A 25,823-nucleotide genomic window follows, 5' to 3' on the forward strand; every position below is an offset into this window, starting at 1 on the left:
CGGTCACAAGTTATAACAATGGACACTAAAAAGTTTGGAATCTACATTGAAACCTTTTTTGGAAAATTGGTTATGAATGTATGGGAATCTAAAGAAAAATTAACCTGGGATTATTTAACCATCTAACATAGTATCGATTACTACATAGTAATTAATCAATGTACACACCTCTATATAAAATATTGAACACAACATGTAATCAATTGATGTTAGATATATACATCATTGGATTCCAGTTCAATAGTTTAGTTTGTGTTAGAAATCAAGAATCCTGAGTTCGACTCCCGGGCGGTTAGTTCATGGGTGTGCACTCCTGAAGAGTTTTATACAAGGACGAAATATCTGAAATGTGCACATGCAATCGCTGCATTTTCACATGCACCATCACAAATGCCACATCACAAATGCCACATTCAATTCATACTCCATCCTTTCAACCATGCATTGCGTCCTCATCACCACCACCACCACCACCACCACAGTTTGCATTATCAATTCACACATACAATTGCAAATTCAGCAGACAATTCATTCAACACAATATTCTTCCTTCACATATATCTGTGTTTCAATGTGATGGGAATATGTTTGAGTTGAACATGATTTAGTAATTGTGATGTGCGTGATGATGCATGTGACAGGTTTGCAGTTGACGTGGATGGTGACTGTTTTGATGAGAATTGTGAGGCGGTTGTGGAGATGAGAGGTGCTGCGTACCTGTGCATTGTGGCTGGTTGGTGTTGTTGTGATGATGTTAGTGTGAGTGTTTGTGGTGGCAATGCTGTTCACACGTGGATTGAGGAGGCAGTGAGCAAACGCGACGATGCATTTGAGTGTGTGGTTGTGCTGGACAAATGTGCACATGCAATCGCTGCATTTTCACATGCACCATCACAAATGCCACATTCAATTCATACTCCATCCTTTCAACCATAATTAATTTTCTATCTATTGCTCAATTTATTTGAAACTTTCAAGTCCAAACTTGGTATTTAGTTTTAATGATTGATATTATTATTATGTCATGGTTGTAAACGTCTCTGAAAAGAATTCATGAAATTAAGATGAATTCATATTATTCCCGTACGAATGTTATTTGTGTTCATGTTATTTATGTTTACTCACCTACGATGTTCAGCATCACTAAGTGCATTCGCTAATTCATCTTCAAACTGTTTAGCCTTTTTATACTGAGGTCTCAATTCAGCTAGCCGACGTTCAACTTGGTTTATTTGTTCTCTAACACGACTTAATTCTTCAGATGCTCGCTCACGCGCAGATTTACCACCTCGAAGAGTTGCTGAATAATCAGCTATAGTAAGTTGAAGTTGCTCACGACGTTGAAGAACATCACTTACAGATGCTTGGACTTGCTCGACTTCATCTTGCATCTGAGCTTCTTTTAATCTGTTGTCTCTCAGATCCCTTTCTAGTTTCTAAAAAGAAATAAATAGAATCAGCATATTCGATTATAATGAATATATGGTAATAACAATTATAACACAACACAGTAATTACATCCAATTTTGACCTCTAGGTTTTGAACCACAACTATTGAGTTGGGATTACAGATACTACTTAAATGTCTTGACCGAAGTAGGAAGAGTGGAGTTTAAGCCTGCAACATAGAAGTCTGAAAACAAGCGCTCAAACCACTAAGCTATAGGTCGATAAACTGGAAAACATACATCGACTAACCACATATATGTGAAGATAAATAAAGTAGCATTCATGTAATGAAATGTTATTTGGTAATAGCACTAATGATATACAGCATATCACCTTAACAACATACAAAACGAGTAATGAAAATGGAAATGCTAACCACAAGAATATATTGATAAATTTGCGGAAGTGAAATGAGTAGCATCTAGTTTCTTAGTCTTAAGTAGACTTTCAAATGGACAGATCACATTTAAGCGCTTGCATTGTAAAACAAAGAGTATGCAGTGAAAAACTCACCAGCTTAAGTTATTACAATCTCAAGGAATATTAGGTGACATTAAAACATAGATGTATTCCAGAGAAAACAAAACGAGTACTAGGTATAAACAAATACAGAATATAGATTGTGAATAAGTGTGTCTTTAGAAGCAAACCTAGGGATAATTACCTGCTTCGGTTTGGGCACCCGGGAAGTATCACAGCCCACACACAAATGACATGAAATGACGCACTACACTAATTACACTGCTCTCGTTCCTAATAGAAGAAAGACAATTTACATTATTATTATTATTATTACTATTATTATTATTATTACTATTATTTACTACGTCGCTTTTTCACTCCCTTTATTCCCAAATCGTGTATCCTTCCTTTCCAACTTATGCAGTAGCTCGCCCATGGTGGAAACTCTGTCCTATCTAAACGATCTCCAGTCACTGTCTGGTTGAAAGTGAATGCTTCCACCGATTATGAATACTGAAGCAGTCTTTCTGAAACCACGTACGCCGTTCAAGCTGGCTTCCTTCAACGTTCGCACACTAATGCATATCAGACAACAGATAGGGCTGGCTATGTCTTTGGAAGGTCTTAATGTTGATGTTTGTTGTCTATCCGAGACCCGTATTCAAGACTCTAGTGAAGTACTACAAATTCGCTCTCCATCTGTCGCTTCGAAAAGCTTGTTTCACGTGCGCTTATCCGGGGACTCTGTGGCATCTTCGTCTGGTCTTGCAGGCGTTGGTGTCGCACTAAGCGCTAGGGCTGAGGCAGCACTAATCGATTGGATCCCCATTAACAGTCGGTTATGTGCTGTTAGATTAGAAAGTTCCATCAAAGTGAGAAGAAATCGGCGTGAGAATCGGTGTCTTTTCGTTATCTCCGCCTATGCCCCGACAGATTGCAGCCCGGATGCAATCAAGGATGAGTTTTACCACCAGTTAACAGTTCTTCTCCAGAAAGCGCGTTTGACAGATATTGTAGTATTAGCCGGAGACTTGAATGCTCAGGTCGGGCGTCTAGGCACAGAAGAGAGTCGTTTAGGTGGCCGATGGGGACTTGTTGGTCGCAGGACAGATAACGGGGACCGTTTGCTGCAACTGTACACAGACCACAACCTGTTTCTGGCCAGCACTAACTTCCGGCACAGTCATCGCCGGTGTGCTACCTGGCGTCCTCCCTCTGCATCTCAAGCCTGGACTCAGATTGATCACATCGCGATCAGCTACCGCTGGCGTGGTTGTGTACAAGACTGCCGCTCCTTTTGGAGTACCTATCTGGAGTCTGATCATGCCCTGGTCTGCGCCAATCTCACCTTACTTTTCAGTGGCCGAAGGATTGACCACCACCAACGGATCGATGTTAGTAAACTGGCTGCAACATCTGTTGCAAGTAAGTATCGAGCGGAGCTAGCCTCTAGGCTAGCTACCATCCCATCGAAAAGTATAGGTGAGCATTGGTTGCATCTTCACGACGCCATGAAAATGGCGAGTAAAGCCGCTTGCGGCTTCGCGAAACGTCCCGCTTACAAGCACTGGGTTTCTTCTGGCTCCTCACAACTGATGGAAGCCCGTCGGTCTACTCCGGGTGACCGTGAGTATGACCACAAACGAAGGCTGTTACGTAATGAAATCGGGCAAAGCTTGCGTAAGGACCGAGAAGCCTGGTGGTCGGAGCGTGCTAATGAGATGGAAGCAGCAGCTGCATCTGGTAACTGCCGGAAGCTCTTCCAACTCATCCGAGCCACTGGCAGCAAGAAGTCTGGTGTGAGTGAAACAATCTACGAGTATGATGGGATGCCAATCACTAACATCTCTCGACGTCTTGGACGATGGGCGGAATTTTTCGAAGGGCAGTTCAACTGGCCTGCTGCTCCGGCAACATCAACCAGTTTGTCCTGCCCCCCATGGCCGGTGACGACTGATCCACCAAACGAGGCGGAAGTCCGCAAGGAACTCCAACTCTTGAAACGTTACAAATCACCGGGCCCAGATGACTTACCTCCGGCTCTTTTTAAAGATGGTGGTGACTTTCTGGCTAAGGAACTGACTGTGTTGTTTGCAAAGGTTTGGGAGCAAGAAAGTGTTCCAACATCATGGAATGAGTCAATAGTCGTCCCTATCTTTAAAAAGGGTTCACGTTGTTCCTGTAACAACTATCGGGGGATAAGTCTACTTCCGATTGCGTCCAAACTATTGGCTTCTGTCATTCTTCGTAGGTTGTTTAAAACCCGAGAACGATTGACTCGCGAGGAGCAGGCTGGTTTTCGTTCTGGTCGAGGATGCATTCATCACATCTCCACCCTCCGCCAAATGTTAGAACACCGTCATACTTATCGCAGGCCAACAATCGTAGCGTTTCTTGATATCAGGGCTGCCTTCGGTTCGTTGGACAGGACTGTTCTCTGGGATTGTCTATTGAAGAAGGGTGTGCCTGAGAAGTTCACTAACATCTTAAAGGCCCTGTATACGAACACCTCAGGCAGAGTGAGGGCATACAACCACCTTTCTCCCTTGTTCCATTCGAGCAGTGGGGTTAGGCAGGGTTGCCCAATCTCACCATTCCTCTTCAACTTTGCCATCGACGACATCCTGGAAACAGCTCTGATGGATGTAAGTAATGGCGGTGTGGATATGTTGCCTGGAGAACGACTTCTCGACCTTGAGTATGCGGATGATATTGTCTTACTGTGCGATAATGCCCAAGGCATGCAATCCGCACTTAATCAGTTGGCAATCAGTGTCCGCAGGTACGGCATGTGCTTTGCACCCTCCAAGTGCAAAGTACTCCTACAAGACTGGCAGGATTCTCATCCTGTACTCGCCCTGGATGGTGAGCAGATTGAAGTAGTTGAGAAGTTCGTGTATCTAGGTAGCTACATAAGTGCTGGTGGGGGCGTGAGTGATGAGATTGATGCACGTATAATGAAAGCCAGAGCGGCTTATGCCAATCTGGGCCATTTTTGGCGCCTTCGTGATGTTAGTCTGGCTGTAAAAGGTCGGATCTACAACGCGTCGGTGAGAGCAGTTTTGCTCTATGCTTGTGAAACCTGGCCTCTCCGAGTTGAGGATGTTAGACGTCTCTCTGTGTTCGATCATCGTTGTCTCCGAAGGATTGCTGACATCCAGTGGCAACACCATGTTAGTAATGCAGAGGTTCGGCATCGTGTGTTCGGGCGCAGAGACAATAATTCAATTGGTGTCACCATCTTGAAACACCGACTTCGGTGGCTTGGACATGTTTTACGAATGTCGTCCCAGAGACTTCCACGCCGTGCATTATTTGCCGACTCTGGGACTGGTTGGAAAAAGCGGGGAGGAGGTCAGTGTATGACATGGTGTCGTGGCATGAAAGAAAGCTGCAAAGGGCTAGCTTCTGTTGGTCCTTCACTACTCCCTGGTTGGGGTCCGAGAGATGGTGCAACACTGTGGCTAGAGACGTTATCAGATATGGCTCAGAATAGAAGCCAGTGGCGATCCTGCTGCAACCTTCTTTTACTTTCTACATAAAGAGTGGTTCTAACTTTCTTAACTGAAAGAGTCTTCTGGTTGTACATTTCAGTCCGCCTTATCTTTTCATCCCTTCTCTTCCTACTTTCATTATTTTGTGTGGCGCATATGTATCTGGTGCCCTTTTGTACCAATATATATGTGTTTAAATAAATAAATAAAATAGGGATAATTGATTACTTCTACTCAATGATTAATTCCTTAACAAAGGTTCTTGGTGATAATTAGATCTCTACTTTATACCACAAACTAACTTCATTTGGATAATCATTGAAAACTATGGAGCAGTTGACGGTTGTTTCGTTTTAGTGTACGACTCCACAGCAATGCCCAACCATAATAAAACAAAACAAATATACGATCATCCCTGCTTTTCAACATTTATCTAGGTAAACTCAGTCCACAATGTAAGACTGAAAATGAATTCCTTACCAGAAACTCACCTCTGATATATTTTCTTTCTTTCGGTTCAAAATTAATGTCCATAGATATTCTAAATATGCCTACTGGGAGATTTTAACCCGACTGAGTATGGTGCAGAAACAGGTGTTATAACACATCGAATCTAGCACATACCCCAATTATTTCGTTATATTCATAATCACACTGAAGTAATCCCATTTCCTCATTAGAATTTAATGTATAGTCTGAGACAATCTACTTAGTGAAGAACCTATCGATGCATGTAAATAATTTGAAACAAACACTAAGACTAATTTTTTGATTTTTAGTCGATCAATACATGAATACATATTATTTCATGCTTTGATTGTTGCCCGATGACTAGAAGCATCAGGTAATTAAGAGTATCCTATTCTAAACACTTTAAAATAAAAGAAGTTTGACTGGTTAACTACAAATCGGTTAGTTCATGCTTATCTAGAGAATAAATTAAAATGAATAACATTAGTTTATATTAAAAACGGAATATAAAACGCCATCTACCTCTATAGCATCTGCACAGTCTTTAGCAGCTCGCCGAATTTCAGCTGTACTTTCACTGCTTTGTTCCCGACGAGTTTGTATTTCTTCCAATTTTTTTCGAGTTTCTTTTAACTCTCTATCGTATATGGTAAATTCTAACGCACGCCTGTCCCTATCCCAATGTTGATATTCTTTTAATTCTTTTGTTTCATTTTCAAGCGTTCGTAATCGATCTTCGATGCTATTAAGGAGTTCGGATATCTGTTCTCGTTTGGCTTCTATCATAAGAAAATCATTTGTACTTTACTGGTAATTAATTTTGATACGAAATAGTTAATAAAAAGATAAGATATAAAACTAAGCAAGAGAATGTGTTTGAAATTAATTCCTTATAATGATTAAATATTGATTGAAGTTGTGTTTTTTCGAAGCTGACCTAATTTAGTCCTTTCTATTAGTGAAAAAGCAATATAACTGAAGATTATGTTAATCTATGAATAACGCTGTAATCCCATGATAGTGATACGGTTAGTTGTATACTAATACATTTGAATAAAAAATTGGCAGTTTTCGGACTCACTGAATCTTCTAACATTGCTCCACTGACTTGTGGATTAGACCTTAAGGTCAAAGGCTCCGGATGTGGCCCCCTAAGAAAACGACCTGCTTCAGTTTGGGTACCCGGGCAGTATGACAGCCCCCACACAAACCAAATAATGATTACTACTGGAAAAATTATTCTTGCTTCAACTCGCATGCAGACAAATCCCGCTCACAATCATTTGATAACGTTCGCTTTTATTTCTATCATACTACGTCATTTATGTATTCCCTTTTATTTTCACTTTGTGTATTCTTATTTTTCAACTTATACAGCAGCTCGCCTATGGTAGAAACACTGTCATATCTAAACGATCTCAAGTCACTGACTAGTCGAAAGTTGAATGCTACCACCGAATAAGAATACTGGAACAGTTTTTCTGAAACCAGGTATACCATTCAAATTGGCTTCCTCCACGTTCGCACACTAATGCAGATCGGACAACAGATAGGGCTGGCTATGTCTTTAGGAAGTCTTAATATCGACGTCTGTTGTCTATCCGAGACCCGCATTTAAGACTCTAGTGAAGTACTACAAATTCGATCTACTTCTGTTGCTTCGAAAAGCTTGTTTAACGTGCGTTTATCCGGAGACCATGTGACATCTTTGTTTGGTTTTGCTGGCGTCGATGTCAAACTAAGCGCTAGAGCTGAAGCAGCAATAATTGGTTGGATCCCCGTTAACAATCGGTTATTTGCTGTTAGGTTGAAAGGTCCACCAAGATGGGAACAAATCAGTGTGAAAAAGGTGTCTTTTCGTCATCTCTGCCTACGCTCTGTCAGATTGCAGCCCGAATGCGACTAAGAATGAGTTTTACCATCAATTAACTGTTCTCCTAATAAAAATGCGTTTGACAGATATTGTAGTACTAGCCGGAGACTTAAATGCTCAGAACGGGCGTCTAGGCACAGAAGAGTCGTTTAGGTGGCCAAAGGGGACTTGTTGGTCACAGGTCAGATAACGGGGACCGTCTACTGCAACTGTGCGCAAACTACACCTGTTTCTGACTAGCACTAACTACCGGCAAAGTCATCACCAGTGTGCTACCTGGCGCCCTACCTCTGCATCTGAAACTTGACATACGATTGATCACATCGTGGTCAGCTACCACTGACGCGGTTGTATACAAGACTTCCGCACCTTTTAGAATACCTGTCTGGACTCTGATCACCACCTTGTTTGCGCTAATTTTACCTTACGTTTCAGTGGCCGACAAATTCTTATTCCTAAACGGATCGATGTCAGTAAATCGGTCGCGGCTTCTGTTGCAACTAAGCATTAAACTGAGCTGGGTTAAGGCTAGCTACCATTCCACCGGAAAGTATATATCACCATTGGTTGCAATTGAATGAAGCCATGAAAATAGCGAGTAAAATCGATTGCGGAGTTCACCCTTACTCTTTGTTGACGCCGAAATAGGAAGTCTTTTATCCACATCAATAGATCGCCTTCAATCCCGACATTCCTTAGCTTATATAGTAGTCGGTTGTGCGGAACTTTGTCGAAAGCTTTGCTGAAATCGATGTAAGCTACGTCTATAGGTAACTTTTGGTCCTTAAGAGCGCACCAGCTTTCACGAGCGACTAATAAGTTTGTGAGACAAGAGTAACCTGTTCTAAAGCCATGCTGCTTTTCGGAGAGGATCCGGTTTTCATCGAGATACTTTAACAGCTCCTTCCGAATAATCTTTTCTAAGATTTTGACAACCACACTAGTTAGGCTAGTGGGTCGGTAATTCTCAGGCTTATGTTTTGTACCTGTTTTGAAGACAGGACTTACTATGGCGTTTTTCCAGTCTTTTGGTGGACGACCCTGGATTACGGATAGATTAAAACATATACTTAAAGGGTTTGCAACAAAGTTAGCTAGTTCCTTTAGTAACCTAGGATTTAGTTCATCGGGTCCAGTGGATTTACCTATGTCAAGCTTAATTAGCAGACCAAAGACATGGAGTTCTTTAATGGTCATGCTGTCCAGTGTTTGTGTGGGGGGATTTTCATGGACTGGTGAGAAGGGTGTTTCTATGGTATATACATTGCTAAAGTATTTAGAGAATACTTGGGCTTTGCCAAAGTCGTCCCCCACTAGTGATGAGGCAGTACTGTCTCCCCATAGTGAAGGAACATTTCTTATTCTTTTTGTCTTTTGGTTTATATACGAATACAAGCGTTTAGGGCATTCTATGGATTCCTTAACGATTTTTTCTTCGTACAGCTTTCTGGCCTTACGGAGGGTCGAGGCACAGGTATTTCGAGCCTTTTGATACTGAGATTTTGCCTCATCAGTCCCCAGTAACCTAAATCTATCCCACATTTTCCTTCTTTTACGGAGAAGGATGTGAACCTCTCTACTGAACCACGGTGGGGGGTTTCTCGGCCCCTTAGGTGTAGTCCAAAAGATGTGGGGGGCGGTGACTTTGAAGTCTAAATTCCGGAATACGTCCCAAGCCGTTTCGATTGATGACTCTGGGTTTATTGTCCAATCTACTGATGATGCTGATTTCATGATGTCTGGTATGTTTTACTTTCCAGGCGTTGGGTCTGGATTGAGCTGAGGCGTGCTCGTGATCGACAGTTATATGGAAGTCAAAGCTTAAAACTGCATGATCACTTTTGCCTAGGGGTGGCATGTAATCCAGGTTTGCAACGTCATCCTCATAATGAGTCAATATAAGATCTAGTAAGGATGATGCAGAGCCCGGGTCGTACCTAGTTGCTTCCTTCACGTGTTGCACTAGGGCACATGTGATTACCGCATCAACTAGTTCCTGTTCGAAGGAATTATCTGACGATTCAGTCCGCAGATTTCCCCAGTCCACCATGGGTGGAATAAAGTCCCCTAGGATTAGACATCGATCACTTCGTGACAAAGTGTTGAGACTGCTTAGCAGGACCTCGTTTACCTCACAGCTTGAACTGCGATAGATCAAACTAAGCAGTAACTCTTGTCCCTTGCATTTCAGACGGCAGCTAACTAATTCATACGTCCCACTCTCATGGGATATACTGTCGACAATGGTGAATGGAATAGCATTCCTAATGAATAGAGCTACTCCCCCTTCTTTACGCGTTTGTATTCTATCGGCCCTTACTAATGTAAAACCCTCGAAATCAAGTTCCCTACTATCTATAGACGGCATCAGTCACGTTTCTGTGACTGCGATTATGTCTGACCTAGTTGAGTCAATCTGTACACCTAGTTCCGGTAGCTTATTTAGTAAGCTCCGGGCGTTGGTATAACAGATCCGAAGCCTATTTAGGTGGCCTCGTGCTTCACCCAGAGTGGCTTCGGCATCATCCTCTGTCGAAGCCTGACGACCCGAAAATTTACAATTTTCAGGTCTTTTTCGCCAGCGTCTAATCTGAGCTGTAGTTCTTTTTCGGCTTCCTGTCTTTTTACACGGTCCGCCAGCGGTAAGTCCTTACGGAGAAAAACTCCTTTAATTTGTGTCTATTTTGTAAGATTAAGTCGCGTTCGTTTGGGGATTTGAAAACGAATTTGAGTAGTCTAGATTGATTTGGCTTCAGATGCGCTAGGTTTCCTAGTCTATACACCTTTAGCAAGGTGACTCCGGAGATGTTTTGGGGCATAGCTTGGTTGAGTAGTTGTTTTATCAACACAATGTCGTGCTCAAAACGAGCTTTCGGTTCTGAGCTGTCACTCTCCTTGACTCCATGGAGAATGACTGATCTGTCGTTGTGATCAGACGTCGGCTTTACGACCTTTTTGGTGCGGGTAGGATTTCCTTTAACGTCATTTTGTCGTTTTTTCTTACGACCCGTACCCAATCGTCGACGTTCTTTGGAGAAGTAACCACAGTCGCGTCAGGCGTACTATGGGATTCCGGAGAGTTGAGGACGACTTGTGAGGTTGGGTCGTCCTTCGCGCTGGAAACTGACCGAGCCTTGCGGTTTCGGCTTCCGGGAGTTCCCTTCTGGGTATCATTTTGGATACGGGAGACGGAAGAGACTTTTTTCGCGAGTTTCTAGTTGGGACAGACCTCTTTGGAGTCTGTCCTTCCTCCTTTGGACGATGTGGGTCAGCATTTTTTGGACTCACTTGTGCCTGCCTTACATCAATCTGCGTGTCGACAGATCGAGTTCTGACCGACGTGTCCCGACCGCGCTTGCCGAGACACTTCTTCGCAGCAGTGATCATTGAGATGGTCTCGGTCAACAGGCTATTTGCGTCCAGACAACACTGTTGACATAGCCATATGCAGCCATGCTTACTTAACCGTTTGAAAGCGCCAGCGTTAGATTCGTGCAAATTTCTGAGACAACCTTTGCCTCATCTCACTGATGCGCTGTCAAGGGAAATCACATCTCGCGCGCTGGCAAAAGGGTTTGTTGCATCTTCCAGTCATTTTAGGATGAGAAAGTGAGTTTTGACTAAAATTAGAAAAAACTGTGAATCAGTCAGTCAGTCAGCGACAACGTAGGACCAGGCACATATATCCATCGGTCCAAGTTGCCATACCTCGTTAGCACAACAAGATGAACACCGGATTTATAGAAGCAATTAATTTAGTGGTGGTAGTATATAAGGAAAGGTTGTATAGAAGGATATAGTATAGGAAGGAAAAAATTTATGAAGCAATTTTAATCTCAAGGTTTAAGGGAAGATAAAGAGTGTATACACCTACGCCATTGTGATCGATTCTGAGTCATGTCACCCAGAGTCTCCAACCATTTATTACGATAGTCACTCACACCCCAACCAGGTAGTCTGCATCTGCCAACATGGCTCAGACTAGAAGTTAGTGACTTCAAGCACTGATGCCACGTTTTGGTTTGGCCGCCCCTAACTCCTTTCCAACCATCCCCTACACTAGTCAACATTGCGCGTCGTGGTAATCGGTGTTCAGGCATACGTAACACGTGGCCCAACCATCTCAGTCGATGAAGATTCATGACCTCATCAACTGATTTACCATCATTCCCTAATACCCTGCGTCTAACCTCACTATTACTTACCCGGTTATCCCAGCAGATGCGAGCAATATTTCTAAGGCATCTGTGGTCAAATACTAGTAACCTACGAGTATCTTCTACTCTTAATGGCCATGTTTCGCAGCCGTAAAGTAGAACAGAGCGAACTACTGCGCAGTATACTCGTCCCCTAATTGATAGACGGATATCTCGTCTTCGCCTTTGGTGACGTAAGTTGGCAAAAGTCGAACGAGCTTTTTGAATTCGTGCTGAGATTTCGTCACACCGACTCATTAGGGCTGATCAGACTTCCAAGATAAGTGAAGTTGTTCACGCGTTCGACTACTTCACTCCCTATCCTTAGTTCGGGTGTTGACGCAGGCCAGTCCTGGAGTAACAATTTACATTTGGATGGGGAGAAACGCATCCCAAACATCCTGGCATTATTACTGAGTTCCAACAGAAGACTCTGCATTTTGTCAGCGTTTTCACCAATTAGGACTATGTCATCTGTGTATTCTAAGTCGATAAGTGAACCTCCTGGTAGAAGATCAATTCCTGAAAATTCAGTCGAAGAGAGTGTTATTTCCAGTAACAGGTCTATAATGAGGTTAAACAAAAATGGGGATAGTGGACAGCCTTGACGGACACCACTTGAGGTTGTAAAATCATATGACAGTTCGCCATAAGCTCTCACTCGACTGCTTGTGTTCGAGTAAAGAGCCTTCACAAGGTTTATGTACTTCTCAGGTACACCTTTCAATGACAGACACTGACACAGAACCTCTCGGTCTACAGAGTCAAATGCTGCTTTCAGGTCAAGAAAAACTATCATTGTCGGACGCCGATAAGCATGTCTGTGCTCTAAAACTTGACGAATGGTGAATATGTGGTCGATACAGCCACGACCAGGTCTGAAGCCAGCCTGATTCTCTCGTGTTTGCAGTTCACGAGTCTTAGTTAGGCGCCTGATAATTATTGAGGCTAGTATTTTAGATACTATATTAGTCAGACTAATCCCTCTATGGTTATCACAGGATGATTTTGGCCCCTTCTTATATATTGGGACAATCAGTGATTGTGACCAGTCAGATGGGATTACGTCCGTTTCCCAGATTTTAGCCAGAATATTAGTTAACCTAATCGCTAAGATTGGACCACCATATTTAAAGACCTCTAGAGCCAATCCATCAGGACCAGCTGCTCTTCCTTGTTTCAGATCAGCTTTAAGCTTTTGAACTTCAAGTAGGGTCGGGGGGCCTACTTCAATGTTCCATTCAGGTTTTCTGGGAATAGTGGGTAGTTGTACAGTTGCTGAAGGCCATCTGAACTGCTCCTTAAAGTGTTCCGCCCATCGTTCTAAACGTTTGGGTTGAGAGCAGACAAGGGTTTCGTCTTTATAATAATAATAATAATAATAATTTATTCTCAAATAACAGATTGTTACATGAGGCATGCCGGTTTACAGGCAAGATCAAATTGTTAAAGAAGTTACAATTTTCAATGTTGAAAATTACTCAGCTGGGTTGATATTTCATAAGATATGAATGCAAATGGATTTCGTAAGAAACATATCAATATAAGTGTGGGCAAGGTATGAGTGGGTAAGGAACTGTATAAATGAATGTAGTTCAGAATGAAGTATGGGATTATGTGTAATTATAAAATAAAGTGCTGAAAACAGTATTCTGATACAAATGACTGTCTCCCTTTACTTTAGAAGCTGTTTGAACTCTTTTTTTTTGTTTTTAGATTTTATAGGGTATAGAGTGGGCTTCGTTTTTAGCCAATTGTCTAGTTTGCTTGTAATAGGATTACTCGGTAGAAAGTGGAACCAATTTAGCTTTTTTTTAGCATGATTTAAAGTGGTATTTTGCATGAATAATTTCGCATCAATACCGTTGGTTCGTGACATTCCACTAGACATAAGGAGCCGTAATTAATATGTTCTGCCCCACAGACACGGGTGGATTGAAGTTATCTCCCCACCATCATGTTTGCTGGTCAGTAACGCCACCCTCCCTCCTTTTATGATGTTAGGCTCTCTTACGTTTGTGGTCAGTATGAATATTGCTTTAATCAAGGACCATAGTTGGAATACACCGTCTCTACAAGTTCCATGTTACAAGCAAATCAGATGGTAATGGCATTTGTATTATGGGTTAGATATCCATTTAATATATCATACTACTATGAAGATAACTAATGGTGAAGGTTATAAGAGACAAGTAAGATTATATGTGGTTATGAGATGGTAAGGACTAATAGCAAACCAGAGGATATGAAAGAGAATATTGTAAAATTTTCAGGGTAAGGAAAACAAAACATTGAACAACTCACAAGAATTTAGGACATTTGAGCTTCCTTTGATCGGCCTTAGTTGGTCAGCATCCATAAGATTAGTGAGTTATCTGTCTACTTGTAATAAGAAAAATAAAAGGACATGACACTTAGGAAGAATAATTTGGATTTATCCATTAGAGAGATTCGGAAACCGAAAATGAGGGTTAGGAGCGGAAGGCCATGGTTAATAATCAATAAATAGTGGGGAAGGATAAAGCATGTTTTCTTTAGTTTTGCTATATTCATACTAACGACAATGGAGTTCGTTATATTCTTGTTCCGTCTAGATATTGGGCGGTCCATAATAAAGTGCCTCATTGGTAGGCGGGAGTTCAAGGAATAGTTGAAGTTCTTTAGAGTTTAGTAACAGGGTTATTAGCCTTTTAAATTTGGTGAAGGTGTCACAGTTACGGATAGGTATTGGCAACCTGTTCCACAATAAACTATACCGAACTGTAAAAAACCTACAACGCATTTGTTTTTGGTGTTTTTCGTTAAATAGTGTATATGCATTGTTTCTTAGTCTATAGGCTGGGTTATTGATCGTAGTTGGGCAGGAGGTTAGGAATGACAGTCCATTTATTGCTTTGTAGAGAAATATCAGACTGTTCCTTAACCTACGGTGCCATAAAGGTTCTAAAGAGAGGTGCTTACATCTACTTGTGTGATCAAGAGTGGTGTCACTTCCCAGCAGTTGGCGTGTAAAGCGTCTTTGAACATCTTCTACTCTTATTTTGTCAGTGGTATTCATATTAGAGAAGATAAAAGAGCAGTATTCTAAGGAAGGTCGTACACATATTTTGTAAAGGGTAAGCTTGGCATCTGTCGTAAGAAATTTTTCGTTATGAAGCCAATTGGACGTCTGGCTTTAGAAATAATAGAGGAGGTGTGTGCTTTAAAGTTTAGGCTTCCTGTGTAATTTATTCCTAGATCGTGTACTGAATTAAGTGTCTGGACTTTACTTTTATTTAAGTAAAGTTGGGGTTCATAGGGGTGCTTTCCAAAGTGCATGATCCCGCATTTGTGGAGATTAAATGGTAATTGCCACTTTTCGCTCCAGATAGTTAGGTTATTGAGATCATCTTGAATCAGGGGTACACTTTCACTTAGAGCCTCAGGCTTATAGCTGTATACTATTTTGAGATCATCAGCATATAAGTATGGTTTCCCAGATTTTATGATGTTACATATATCGTTTATATACATGAGAAACAAAACTGGGCCCAATACACTTCCCTGGATGACGCCACTAGTTATTGGTCTAGGTAATGAGAGACAGTCGTTGTACTTTACCATTTGTTTACGTCCCTTTAAGAATGAAACAAACCATGAATAGAGTGGGTTGTTGATTTCGAAGGACCGTAGTTTGGCTAGTAGCCGTTTGTGTGGAACCTTATCAAAAGCTTTCTTAAAGTCTAAAAATATGACTGATACAAGGAGTCCATTGTCTCGTTTCAGAGTTATATCATTCATGTAGTCCACTAGGCATGTATCACATGATCCGGACCTAAGAAATCCATGTTGGGAGACCGAGATGAGATTATTAGTAATTACATGTTGGACTAACGCCGCCTTAACTACTTTCTCCATCACTCTAGACACCACTAAAGTTATGTTTATGGGTCGGTAATTTTCAACATTTGCTTCAGGTCCTGTTTTAATTTTGGGAATGATGTGTGTAGTTTTCCAGGCAGTAGGGTAATGCGCTGTAGAGAGTGATATCGCAAATAGTTTGAGTAATAAAACACACATATCATCGCCTCCGCGTTTTAGCATGCTAGCCGGAATACCATCTGGTCCATCAGTGTAGGAGTGTTTCAGTGTACTAATTGCCTTAGAGATATTCTGTACATTGAAGTCTACGTTAGTAATCTCACAGGCAGATGCTGTGATAAGTTCTGAATCATTAAATGGTTTTTCATCCGTTAATGAGGAACAAAAGTGCTCATTAAATAGTTCCGTAACAAGTTTAGGATCTTCGTATACTTGTTTGTCTTTAACAAATATGTTTTCTCTCGACTTAGAACGTTTAAGTTTATTTCCGAGACTGTTTTGCTTACACTTGACTTCTTAATTCCGGTTTCTTTTATTAGTCTGAATAGTTGTCTGGTGTTGCCTACAGCCGCTGCCTTTTCCATCTCTTTTGCTTTCGTTGCCCACCACTGCCCACGATCGTTCTTTAGACTTTTAGTCAACCTACATTTGATTTGTTTACGCTCTTCGTCGTGTTCAGAGCCTGATGGGATGAATTTACGCAAATCCATCAGTGAAATACACTTAGAAGAAATCCACTGGTTTTTTGGAGCCCTATGGTTTAAATAACTAATAGATGTTACTGTTGTTTCCACAGCTGTTCGTGTGTCTTTCCAAGCAGCATCTGGGTCAGTCTCGTTTACAGAACTGCCTAGATGTGAACTCAGTTGTTTCTGGAATTCGCATTTGGCTTTCTCATCCTCCAGTTCAATCCTGATGGGTCTTCTTAGTGTACTTTTCCTGCGTCCATTGACGCGCAGACAAATGCGCGCTCGTATTAAATCGTGATCAGAGTCTAAACAAGTATTCCAATACGAGCGACAATCTTCTATTGAGCCTCTCCAACGATGACTGATGACAATATGGTCTATTTGAGTCCATCGTTGGTTTGGTGAAGGTGATCGCCATGTTCGACGATGTCTCTCCTTATGCTTAAAATTAGTGCTTGCTAAAAATAAACGATTTTCTGAGCATAGATGCAACAGACGATCACCATTATCGGTTCGTTGAGCCGGAATACTAAAACACCCACCTAAATGTCTTTCTGTTTGATTTAAGCTGCCTACCTGGGCATTAACGTCACCCGCTACGACTACTATGTCTGAGCGCTTAGCTTTCTGAAGAAGCTCAGAGAGTTTTCTGTATAAATCATCTTTTACTTCATCCGGGCTGCAGTCAGTGGGAGCGTGGGCAGAAACGACGAAAATGCAACGACGTGTGTCCCTATCCTTCCGAGTTCTTACGGAGCCATTTAACCGGACAGCGCACAGGCGACTGTTAACGGGGATCCATTCTAATAGTGCCTGTTCTGCCCTTGCACTTAGTGCTATGCCTACACCTGCAAGTCTACGAGGACTAGCCAACGGGTCGCCAGATACACGGAGGGTGTATTTCGTCGGCTGTCCATTTTGGCGAGGTGAGGTCAAGTGAATGACCACACTAGGACCCTGTATGCATGTTTCGGAGACACAGCATACATCAATGGTACGGGATTCTAGGGTCTTAGCCAAGGTGGCCTGTTGACCGATTTGACTTAAAGTACGTACGTTGAAGGCTCCAATGTGTAGTTTGGAGCGAGATTTTAGTAGACCTGGGACAGCGTTTCGCGCACTAGAATCGTTGGCCATGGTGACACTTGAGGAGGAAACCGGAAGAGGAAGTTTAGTGTTGAAGGTCAAGGTAGAAGGAATAGTAGGAATTGAAGGAGATCGATTATGAATACAGTGGTCTTGAATGCTGTTAGAGGTATGAGGGTAGTTATCACTTCCCGGTCGCCCACACCATGGAAGGGTTCTTCTAGAGGTACCTGAAAAGGAAATTGGGTTATAAGTGGTCTTAATGACCTGAGAGCGTGACCGCAGTGCCCAAGGGATAACTGCTTGAGGTCGGTCACACACGACCTTTTTGTGGGTAGTTTCTGTGTTAGCTCCGTACTTGTTGGGACCTTACCGCTGGAGACGGATATTCGCGGGATAAGATGAGGTGTGCATTTTTAGGGTCAACCTTTTCTAACCCCACCCCTCCTTGTGGGAAGGTAGCATCGCTGTTATGCTGGCTGTCTGAAGGAAACACCTTACTGCTGTCACACCTCTGTACAGTCGGCAGTACGAATTCGCCTTCGAACCTTGGGTTTACTGCTTTTAGTCTTACCGCTTTTCAACTGACCTGTCTGGCATGGTAGGACCTCGAGGAACGATTGTTCCAGCCAGTATAGCTCGATTGCTTCATCACGATAGGCAAGCCCGACCACCACTTCAAGGTAGTAGCAACGGTCGGGAGTTTTGACTAAAATTAGAAAAAACTGTAAATAGTTAGGACCAAAGTACTAACAAGCAATGTAAACGCATAAGGAACATATGTTCAAAGGCAATAAGAGAAGACAGGCTTCAGTTCCAGACCAAGCTTATCGATAAATTCGTCTCCAATCTGAAAAGCTTATTCACTTACACAGCTTTTCTTCGACAAGGCAAAACTGGAGTTTCCCAACTGCTTGGTCCCAATGGCCCGACCAATAACGACGGTGATGCCGCCAACCTTTTGGCTGAACAATACTCCCAGACATTCCAGCTGACCCACATCAACTATACTGACGAAAGCTTCACCTGCACCTGTACAGGACTTTCCGAAGTGGATCTGAGTGCTGACCTGGTGCTCCGTAAACTGCAGCACCTAAGAAAAGACACTTCTCCTGGTCCGGATATGGTTCATTCCGCTGTTTTGAGGGAAGCAGCTTCACCACTTAGCGTGATGTTTGCACACTCGCTAAGCAGAGGCAAACTACCGGAAATTTGGAAGCTGGCACACATCACACCAATTTATAAAGGAGGTCGACGCAGCGAAACTTTGAGCTACAGACCGACAGAACTTCTCTATATACCTTCAAAAATTATGGAGTCCCTGATATGCGATGGTATGCACAACTACTTATTATCCTTAAATTTCTTCTCACCTCAACAACATGGTTCCAGGAAGGGTCACTCTTGTATGACCAACCTGCTGACTGAGGTGGAAGATGGACAAGCATCCTAGATAGCAAGGAGAAGTTTGGCACCATTTACCTCTACTTCTCAACAGCTTTTGATAGGGTCAACCATATATGTCTTATCAAGAAGCTTGGACGATTGAGTATCAAACCACCTCTAATTGACCGGCTCACTTCATATCTAAGAAATCGACGTTTTGAAGTCAGGGTTAACTTCACATTCTCTCAGTCTGTGGAATGTTCTGATGGGGTCCCCCAGGGCTCAATACTAGGTCCTCTTCTCTTCTTGATTTACATTAACGATCTTCCTCAACAAGTTTCATCTGACTTATTGCTTTTTGCTGGTTATGTGAAACTTTGGAGAGAGATACGTGATCATAATTATATACTAGTTCTTCAGGAGGATCTGACTCGACTTCAAAGTTGGGCAGACTACAATGGACTTACCTTCAACACTTCAAAGTGCAAAGTAGTCCATCTGAGACATGTTGCAGACTATAGTTATAACTTAGGTAACTCCTCTCTAGAAGTTTCCCAAGTCGAAAAAGATTTAGGAGTGTTGGTACCCTATGCCCTGAAATCGTATGCGAACTGTGACAAAAACGCCTTTCAAGCAAACCTTGCACTGGTAACATTGAAGCGCATTTTTGGCCAGTTTGACGGTAGAACCTTCCACATAATCTTCAACAGTTTTATTCGTCCCCATTTAGAGTAAGGAAACATAGTATTTCCTCCCTCCCTCAAAAAGGATAAGGACACTCTGGAACGTATCCAACGTCGAGCCACGAAATCAGTTCGGGGACTCAAATTCAAACCTTACGAAGAGCGCCTCCAATCACTTAACCTTTACCCGTTAGAGTACAGGCGTCTTAGAGGTGATCTTCTTATGACTTACAGTATCCTTAATACTTCTGGTCATCCCCTTAAACATCTTCTTAAGCTTAGTTATAACACTAACCTAAGAGGTAACACCCAGAAATTGGAGACCCTATATAGCAGAACAGACTGCAGACACAACTTTTACTCCGTTAGAGTTGTCAAGTGCTGGAATTCGATGCCGACTGAGCTAGTCCAAGCGACCTCCCAGGAGTCCTTTAAGAGGAAACTTGACTTATTCTTAAGGACTAAGGATAACATCTTATTATGATTTACCAAATTCTTTTTTTTTCCTCTATTATCGTTCATATACCTAGGTTTTTGCCTGGAGGTATTGGTGATCCACTGCTACTAGACACGGAAGCCTGTTAAGCGAAAGCTTCTTCTATTCCGTCCTCAACCATTTGAACCATTTAGATACAATAGAAAAACAAGGTACTCTAGAGTACCGACTATAAACTATTTAGGATACCAAAAATGATACTCTAGTCGAATACTTTAACTGAAAGAAATTCAATCAAAGTATAAACAGTAGTCTTGTTACGTTAATAACGATCAAAACAATAGAATTTACTCAACGAGGAAAAATGCCACTGTCCTTTTTAAATAGCGCGCGTAAACATTCCGACCTACGTTTTCAAATATCGATGGCTGATATCAAGGTGGCGTAGTTGTTAAAGTAACAATTGATAGAAATACTGTTTCATGTGCGTTACAGACTAGCAGATCAATAGAAGCCCCATCTTAATAAAATATACCTAAAGCTGAGGGGCATACTAGTTCTGGTGTCAAGGGTTCTGGCGGGTTCTGTTACTACTGCGCTACCTAAGTTCGCTTTGTACGTAATGTACATAAAGAAAGTCATTATACAGGGTTTTCGCAGTTATAGAGATCAAACATGCCCAGAAGAGTTCAGCCCGCATCATAACATAATAGGTATGATCTGTTTGCCATCGATAATACCAACAGTTGGGCGCAATGGTTCTGGAAAATCGAATTTCTTCCAGGCTATACAATTTGTTCTTTCAGATGAATACAGTCACCTAAGTAACCAGGAAAGACAAAACCTTCTTCATGAAGGCACAGGTCCACGTGTTATTTCGGCTTACGTGGAAATGATATTTGACAACTCTGATAATCGGATTCCTGTAAGGACTTTTCCTAGCAACGTTATGTTTAGTTCGATAAAAATGAAGTCTCTTTACGGAGGATAATCGGTAGCAAAAAAGATCAGTATTTTCTCGACAAGAAAATGGTCACGTAGGTTTGATGCCCTCATTTTATTTTTCCTAATTGTAGAAAAGCTGATGTTATGAATATGTTGGAAAGCGCTGGATTTTCTCGTAGCAACCCATACTACATCGTTAAACAAGGAAAGGTCAGTTGTTTTTTCACATCTCGATTGTCTAAAACGGGTTTCTAGCTTTTATATTTGCTTCGTAAAGTGCTTAAACATATTGAACTATCCTGTTCTAAACACACTTAGAAAACGGCTACAATTCGTAGTTTTGTGTGTTATTATGTATCAGTTCAACTTGCTGTCCGTGTGGACTGCTACGGAATGAATCGAATCATACATATTTACCGGCCTTTCTAACCTGAGTCTTTGGCTTATAACTAACACGACCTGTCCGACTAACGTGTAGTCAAAAGTCTATAAAATACTAGTAGTCACAGCCTTAGCTTTCTACTACATCCTTTACTTAATTCTTACTTTGGCTCTGAACAGTTAAAATAAAAATGTAAACAAGACTTAGCTATGTACTAAAGGAAACATTTCTCTATCCTAAGTAGTTAAAGACAGTTAAACTCTTTGACATAAGTGTTCGACTTTTTACTTCATGCTAATTCGTTTATGCTTTATTTATCTTCCTTCTAATGGTACTTTACTTTTTCCGTTGAGGTCAACAAGATCCATGCAGTTCCTGTGCCAGTTTAAACGCAATAGATAATACTTTTGTTCCGTAACGCACTCTTGAATCAATTTATCGTGCAATCTTTCCTAGCCTGCTATAGACATATATTTTACATATAACTATATATACGAATTTACAACTTAAGTAAATGATTTCGTCGAGAGGAAAAGTTTCTTCGCTGAATTCTCTTTTTCTTGTTCAATTGCACTATGAGTTATTTTAATTATCTGAAGATTGCAAACATTTAAACCCATTAGTATTAAAACCCCAAGTTCTATTTTTCAGATTTTGACGTAAGTTTTGTGTTTGGTTGCATATTTATTTTTCAGATTACTCAGTTGGCTACTGCGCCTGATCACCAGAGACTGAAATTGTTGAGAGAGGTTGCGGGAACCAGAGTCTATGATGAACGTAAAGAGGAAAGCAAACAAATATTTAAAGAGTCAGGTAGACATAGAAGTTAAGCTCTTTTATTGTTTGATTTCGAAGATCTTTCAATGAAATCAGTAATTTTTACTTGTTTTGATAAGCCATATGTTAATCACTTCGTGATTCTGACAACAAGTCAAATACTTGATTAATTCAACGTAAAGTTTGGTCACCTGCACTTTCAAGTGCCATTGTAATTTTGAACCAACATTCGTTTTTATTTCCTTCATACTACTTCATTTATGTATTTCCCTTTATTCTCATTTTGCGTATTTTATTTTTGAACTTATACAGCAGCTCGCCTATGGTAGAAACCCTGTCATATCTAAACTATCTCAAGCCACCTACCCAGTGCTTATAATCGGGACGTTTCGCGAAGCCGCAATCGACTTTACTCGCTATTTTCATGGCTTCATTCAATTGCAACCAATGGTGATATATACTTTCCGGTGGAATGGTAGCTAGCCCTAACCCAGCTCAGTTTAATGCTTAGTTGCAACAGAAGCCGCGACCGATTTACTGACATCGATCCGTTTAGGAATAAGAATTTGTCGGCCACTGAAACGTAAGGTAAAATTAGCGCAAACAAGGTGGTGATCAGAGTCCAGACAGGTATTCTAAAAGGTGCGGAAGTCTTGTATACAACCGCGTCAGTGGTAGCTGACCACGATGTGATCAATCGTATGTCAAGTTTCAGATGCAGAGGTAGGGCGCCAGGTAGCACACTGGTGATGACTTTGCCGGTAGTTAGTGCTAGTCAGAAACAGGTGTAGTTTGCGCACAGTTGCAGTAGACGGTCCCCGTTATCTGACCTGTGACCAACAAGTCCCCTTTGGCCACCTAAACGACTCTTCTGTGCCTAGACGCCCGTTCTGAGCATTTAAGTCTCCGGCTAGTACTACAATATCTGTCAAACGCATTTTTATTAGGAGAACAGTTAATTGATGGTAAAACTCATTCTTAGTCGCATTCGGGCTGCAATCTGACAGAGCGTAGGCAGAGATGACGAAAAGACACCTTTTTCACACTGATTTGTTCCCATCTTGGTGGACCTTTCAACCTAACAGCAAATAACCGATTGTTAACGGGGATCCAACCAATTATTGCTGCTTCAGCTCTAGCGCTTAGTTTGACATCGACGCCAGCAAAACCAAACAAAGATGTCACATGGTCTCCGGATAAACGCACGTTAAACAAGCTTTTCGAAGCAACAGAAGTAGATCGAATTTGTAGTACTTCACTAGAGTCTTAAATGCGGGTCTCGGATAGACAACAGACGTCGATATTAAGACTTCCTAAAGACATAGCCAGCCCTATCTGTTGTCCGATCTGCATTAGTGTGCGAACGTGGAGGAAGCCAATTTGAATGGTATACCTGGTTTCAGAAAAACTGTTCCAGTATTCTTATTCGGTGGTAGCATTCAACTTTCGACTAGTCAGTGACTTGAGATCGTTTAGATATGACAGTGTTTCTACCATAGGCGAGCTGCTGTATAAGTTGAAAAATAAGAATACACAAAGTGAAAATAAAAGGGAATACATAAATGACGTAGTATGATAGAAATAAAAGCGAACGTTATCAAATGATTGTGAGCGGGATTTGTCTGCATGCGAGTTGAAGCAAGAATAATTTTTCCAGTAGTAATCATTATTTGGTTTGTGTGGGGGCTGTCATACTGCCCGGGTACCCAAACTGAAGCAGGTCGTTTTCTTAGGGGGCCACATCCGGAGCCTTTGACCTTAAGGTCTAATCCACAAGTCAGTGGAGCAATGTTAGAAGATTCAGTGAGTCCGAAAACTGCCAATTTTTTATTCAAATGTATTAGTATACAACTAACCGTATCACTATCATGGGATTACAGCGTTATTCATAGATTAACATAATCTTCAGTTATATTGCTTTTTCACTAATAGAAAGGACTAAATTAGGTCAGCTTCGAAAAAACACAACTTCAATCAATATTTAATCATTATAAGGAATTAATTTCAAACACATTCTCTTGCTTAGTTTTATATCTTATCTTTTTATTAACTATTTCGTATCAAAATTAATTACCAGTAAAGTACAAATGATTTTCTTATGATAGAAGCCAAACGAGAACAGATATCCGAACTCCTTAATAGCATCGAAGATCGATTACGAACGCTTGAAAATGAAACAAAAGAATTAAAAGAATATCAACATTGGGATAGGGACAGGCGTGCGTTAGAATTTACCATATACGATAGAGAGTTAAAAGAAACTCGAAAAAAATTGGAAGAAATACAAACTCGTCGGGAACAAAGCAGTGAAAGTACAGCTGAAATTCGGCGAGCTGCTAAAGACTGTGCAGATGCTATAGAGGTAGATGGCGTTTTATATTCCGTTTTTAATATAAACTAATGTTATTCATTTTAATTTATTCTCTAGATAAGCATGAACTAACCGATTTGTAGTTAACCAGTCAAACTTCTTTTATTTTAAAGTGTTTAGAATAGGATACTCTTAATTACCTGATGCTTCTAGTCATCGGGCAACAATCAAAGCATGAAATAATATGTATTCATGTATTGATCGACTAAAAATCAAAAAATTAGTCTTAGTGTTTGTTTCAAATTATTTACATGCATCGATAGGTTCTTCACTAAGTAGATTGTCTCAGACTATACATTAAATTCTAATGAGGAAATGGGATTACTTCAGTGTGATTATGAATATAACGAAATAATTGGGGTATGTGCTAGATTCGATGTGTTATAACACCTGTTTCTGCACCATACTCAGTCGGGTTAAAATCTCCCAGTAGGCATATTTAGAATATCTATGGACATTAATTTTGAACCGAAAGAAAGAAAATATATCAGAGGTGAGTTTCTGGTAAGGAATTCATTTTCAGTCTTACATTGTGGACTGAGTTTACCTAGATAAATGTTGAAAAGCAGGGATGATCGTATATTTGTGGTTTGACTGACACAAAAACGAGCTTGAAAAAGTCCTATTTCTTCAGATATTAACAACTCTGGTCTTACCTATACCCCATGCTCTGCAACTCCTGTTGCACCAGATAATAGTGGGAGTGGACTTATTCCACACATGTTGCTGGATGACTCCATGTCTAACTTAATAATGAGTTCTAACTCACGAACAGATGGTATCGATCTTATTAAGAGCGAATTAGCCTCTGTCTTTAAGCAATTAAGTGGAGTCACTTGCGGGCTCTTTATTAAAGCATGATGATCTTAAATTTGAACTAAACACACTGTCACCCCTTCGACTACTGTTGTCCAAGGATATAGTTACTTCTGAATTCGAAGCCAGGATCAAAGTAGAATCCGCTATTGACTTGATAGCTAGTGAAGTCACCAAGCGAATAATCTCTCGAAATAATGTGGTTATATATAATATACCTGACAAAGTTGCCATTAAAACTGTAAGAAACTCGATACTAAAGGCAGTTAATCTCCAGGACAATCCATGCCAATGTATCCGACTTAACAAAAAGCATCAAAAATACCCGTGCCCTATCGTGTTTAGATTTGATTCCCATTTATTAGCGGAACGTTTGAAAGAATCTGAACAGCTAGTCTGTGCGCATACGAAGTTTAAAAACGCTCGTATAGTCTCAGACAAAACCA

General features: G+C 41.1%; 2 protein-coding genes across 2 annotated transcripts in view; one reads left to right on the forward strand and one right to left on the reverse strand.

Annotated features, from left to right (window-relative positions):
- The window catches only part of Smp_134850 (putative rootletin (Ciliary rootlet coiled-coil protein)), a gene marked incomplete at its 5' end in the record, with an annotated part of 25,546 nt that extends 23,843 nt beyond the window's left edge, over positions 1–1,703 (reverse strand). The window contains 2 exons of the mRNA XM_018799616.1: positions 1,126–1,436; positions 1,689–1,703. Of these exons, the coding sequence (XP_018651387.1) occupies positions 1,126–1,436; positions 1,689–1,703 (326 nt within the window). The remainder of the gene's footprint in view (positions 1–1,125; positions 1,437–1,688) is intronic.
- A 19,005-nt stretch (positions 1,704–20,708) lies between these two features.
- Positions 20,709–24,591, forward strand: Smp_145260 (putative structural maintenance of chromosomes smc3; the record flags this gene model as incomplete). The annotated part of the gene is made up of 5 exons (XM_018799617.1): positions 20,709–21,011; positions 21,044–21,123; positions 21,163–21,241; positions 22,109–22,226; positions 24,296–24,591. 5 exons carry the CDS (start codon positions 20,709–20,711, stop codon positions 24,589–24,591), a joined length of 876 nt encoding a protein of 291 aa, XP_018651388.1.
- Positions 24,592–25,823: the final 1,232 nt, after the last annotated feature.

The sequence above is a fragment of the Schistosoma mansoni genome, chromosome 3 (assembly GCF_000237925.1).
Source record: "Schistosoma mansoni strain Puerto Rico chromosome 3, complete genome".
In the NCBI taxonomy this organism is placed as follows: domain Eukaryota; kingdom Metazoa; phylum Platyhelminthes; class Trematoda; order Strigeidida; family Schistosomatidae; genus Schistosoma; species Schistosoma mansoni.